The sequence below is a fragment of the Musa acuminata genome, chromosome BXJ2-8 (genome assembly GCF_036884655.1).
Source record: "Musa acuminata AAA Group cultivar baxijiao chromosome BXJ2-8, Cavendish_Baxijiao_AAA, whole genome shotgun sequence".
In the NCBI taxonomy this organism is placed as follows: Eukaryota; Viridiplantae; Streptophyta; class Magnoliopsida; order Zingiberales; family Musaceae; genus Musa; species Musa acuminata.
The window spans coordinates 35,611,872-35,615,116 of record NC_088345.1 but is presented as its reverse complement, the minus strand read 5'-3'; the positions used below and the strand labels follow the sequence as shown (position 1 = coordinate 35,615,116).

At 39.2% G+C, this 3,245-nt stretch overlaps 1 protein-coding gene across 1 annotated transcript; it reads right to left on the bottom strand.

The window, feature by feature from the left end:
* Positions 1-209: 209 nt before the first annotated feature.
* Positions 210-1,253, bottom strand: LOC135619407 (36.4 kDa proline-rich protein-like). The gene is made up of 2 exons (XM_065121391.1): positions 511-1,253; positions 210-414 (listed from the first exon to the last, which is right to left on the bottom strand). Exon 1 carries the CDS (start codon positions 1,215-1,217, stop codon positions 516-518), a length of 702 nt encoding a protein of 233 aa, XP_064977463.1. The 5' UTR covers positions 1,218-1,253; the 3' UTR covers positions 210-414; positions 511-515.
* Between the last annotated feature and the right edge of the window lie 1,992 nt (positions 1,254-3,245).

Below are 3,245 nucleotides of genomic sequence, written 5' to 3'. Positions count from 1 at the left end.
GCCCAACGGAATCTCATTATCTCCATCAAGAACTACTTACTACTCAGGTGTTACTTCCACATGCATCTATTCACCCATTCATTCGTTCCCACAATGATGTCTTCTGTTCTCCAATCTGTAGTCACACTGCTCAGCTTTCCTGTAATGGAGTTATATGGCCACAAACCATCACTCAAACACACCACTATGCTGCAGTTCTCATTTACAGGTACGATGAAATTACCACTTTTTATTCCATGCACTTCACACACAGGTAGATCGCCTACAGGAATTAAAGAAGAAGAAGGAAGAACCAATTCTTACAACCAGTTCAAGCAAAGACACCACAATCGTACAGAAAACCCAAAACCAACAACGTCATCGTCCTTGACATCCCTTCATGTCTCCTCGTTGATCGAACATAAACATATACACCTACAAGAAACAGCAATCACCTGTCAAGGATCCGTATCTTACATGCTACAAACAGACGTACGCTTTCTATGATTCCATGAGCTTTAGAACGATTACCATGTTTAAGAGGGACAAGTGTAACCGGGAGGGATTGACTTGCCACAGCCGGTCACAAGCAATTGGATAGCCAGGGGAAACAGGAAGTCCATGCCCATAAACATGCCTTTGATGGTGGTGCACACACACAGTGCCGCTTCCAACCCCTCGAGGCCTTCCACTATCGGGCAGCAGGTGACGGCCGGGTCGCCGATGTGCACTGGCGAGCCGAGGATATACAGGCAGGCACCGAACTTGACGGCATCGACCGGGCATTGCTTCGCTGGTGCTGGTGGCGGTGGGCAGCCGGCGGTTCCGGTCCCAGGTGGCTTCCCGCCACCGATGACTGGTGGCACCGTGATAGGCGGTACTGTGATGGGTGGCTTGACGATGATGGGAGGCAACGTGATGGGCGGCTTGACGATGATGGGAGGCAACGTGATGGGCGGCTTGACGATGATGGGAGGCACGGTGATGGGCGGCCTGACGATGATGGGAGGCACGGTGATGGGCGGCTTGACGACGATGGGAGGCACGGTGATGGGCGGCCTGACGACGATGGGAGGCACGGTGATGGGTGGGTTGACGATGATGGGAGGCACGGTGATGGATCCTTTCGGGGTCTTGGGAGTAGAAGGAGGACAGTAGCCACAGGCAAGAGAGAGAGGGGAGGAGGAAATGACGAGCATGAAGATGAGAAGGAGAGCTGAGAGGTTGGAGGAGTCCATGGCTACGAACGACACTGCTACTAGATAGGGTGTGGTTGTCCTGTTATAAGGAGAAAAGATGGGAGGGTGTAAGCTCTAAAAGACAGGTCACATGGATGTGCTATTTCCTAAGCCTATGACAGCATTGTATTGTTTTCTTTACCGACCAGGTCAAGCCAACGCTGCTTGGAAGAGTTGCTTGCACCTAATAATTTAGCATATTAAGGACCCCATTTGGTAACTAATTAGTGATGCATCCCAATATATTGCTATCGATAATTACAATTTTTCTGAAATATTAGAATGATGATTGTGTCTGATAGATGCCCTCTCATCAAAGGTTAAGGGTGGATTAGAAGTATAATTTGACATATTTTAGGTGATAGTATATAAGAATTATTTACTCAAAGATTGAGGGTTCAAAATTTTATCTGCCGACTAATTTAGTTGATAAAGATTTGAGTCTTAAGTTCATCGCTTATCTTACATAAATAATAATAATAATAATAATAATAATAATAATAATAATAATAATAATAATAATAATAATATTTTAAGTGTAACATCATTAAAAATTAAAATTGATTGAAGAAGAAGGAAAAAAAAAAAAAATCTACTATTGGCATTCATTTTAGAATTAAAATTACAAGACTTGTTTTAAAGGGATTTTGTTACGGATCAAAGAAGTCAAACTGCATGGTAATATCACTAAAAAATTTTCTCTCTTAGTATGATTTAAGGAATACGTGCTTAAAAATGATACAGCCTTTCATATTATCTATCTATAAATGAGTTGATCCATCCGAATGATTGAAGGTCTGCCTCAATGATCAATCCAAATCTGTGTGATGTATGTTGTGATACAAATCTACTACGATGCTATTGTACATTCTCTAGATTTTAACTACCATGGCCTAGGGATCTTGAGGATCGTGAAAGGACGACTTTGTGCCAAAGAAGTGATTAAGCATCGCAGCCATATATGTCTTGACCTTGTAAGAATCTAAAATCTTTTTAGTTAAAACCTAATCCCTATAATAATAAATAAAAAAATAATAATAATGTTTCCTGCTCGCTTTCAGCCAACATATATAGCCCATGAAATCTGTTGAAAATTATCAAAAATATCAAATAAAGCACTAGTGCTACATTGGAATAAAGTTCTTAGATTAGCTACATTAATTTTGAATAAGGTCGTTAATGCTTATATTTCTCTTTAGCTGGAATTTCACTAGAGTTTAATCTTCCTAAGAACCATGCAATGCCTTCATGGAATATAATTGAATTATATCATTTGGTTTGATTTTTTAGTTTATTCGTGACTTTTTGTTTGTGATCTCTTAAATGATGTTTGAGACGAAATGCTATCGCCAACATTGATATCAACCCTACTTCAAACTTGGCACTATTATCAGCTCGTTCGAGAATGGATCAAATTAGATTATTACTCTGACAAAAGAAGACAATTGTCTTGGCTCTTGTAGAGTACAATTTTGCCTATCTATTCGTTGTCTCACCAAGCTTTTCTCTTTCATCTTGCGTTTTACTTGATGCAACTCTCATACTCATTAGAATATAAGGGTTAGCAGTATAATCACCTTGGTGTAGCCTCATCTCTATCAAATCATATTTCAAGCGAAAATTGATTGACTTAGAATGTAGATAAGATCATGAAGGGGCAGATAGAGTTGGAAGCCAAACAATCCTCAAGATAGAAAAAGCATTCGAGCAATAAGAAAGTATTTTTTAGATAATTTTATGGGTGTTTAAACTCGAGTTTAGGGTCTAATTAACACTAAAATTCATATTATGATTTATTTAATTTCAACTCAATTAGTTTTTATGAGATTAGATCCTCCCCTACACAACTCTTATGCATAAAGTATCATGTAGCCCTATTTAGCATATCTCAAGATTGTTCTCTAATATGTCTTCTCTATTAATTAGCCTCTCTATCTCCCTTCTCTCTTTTAATTATTTTGTCTTAGAATGTATCTTCTTCCTTAAGAGAAAGAGTAATAGAAAGATAATTGATAATGAATCTATTTA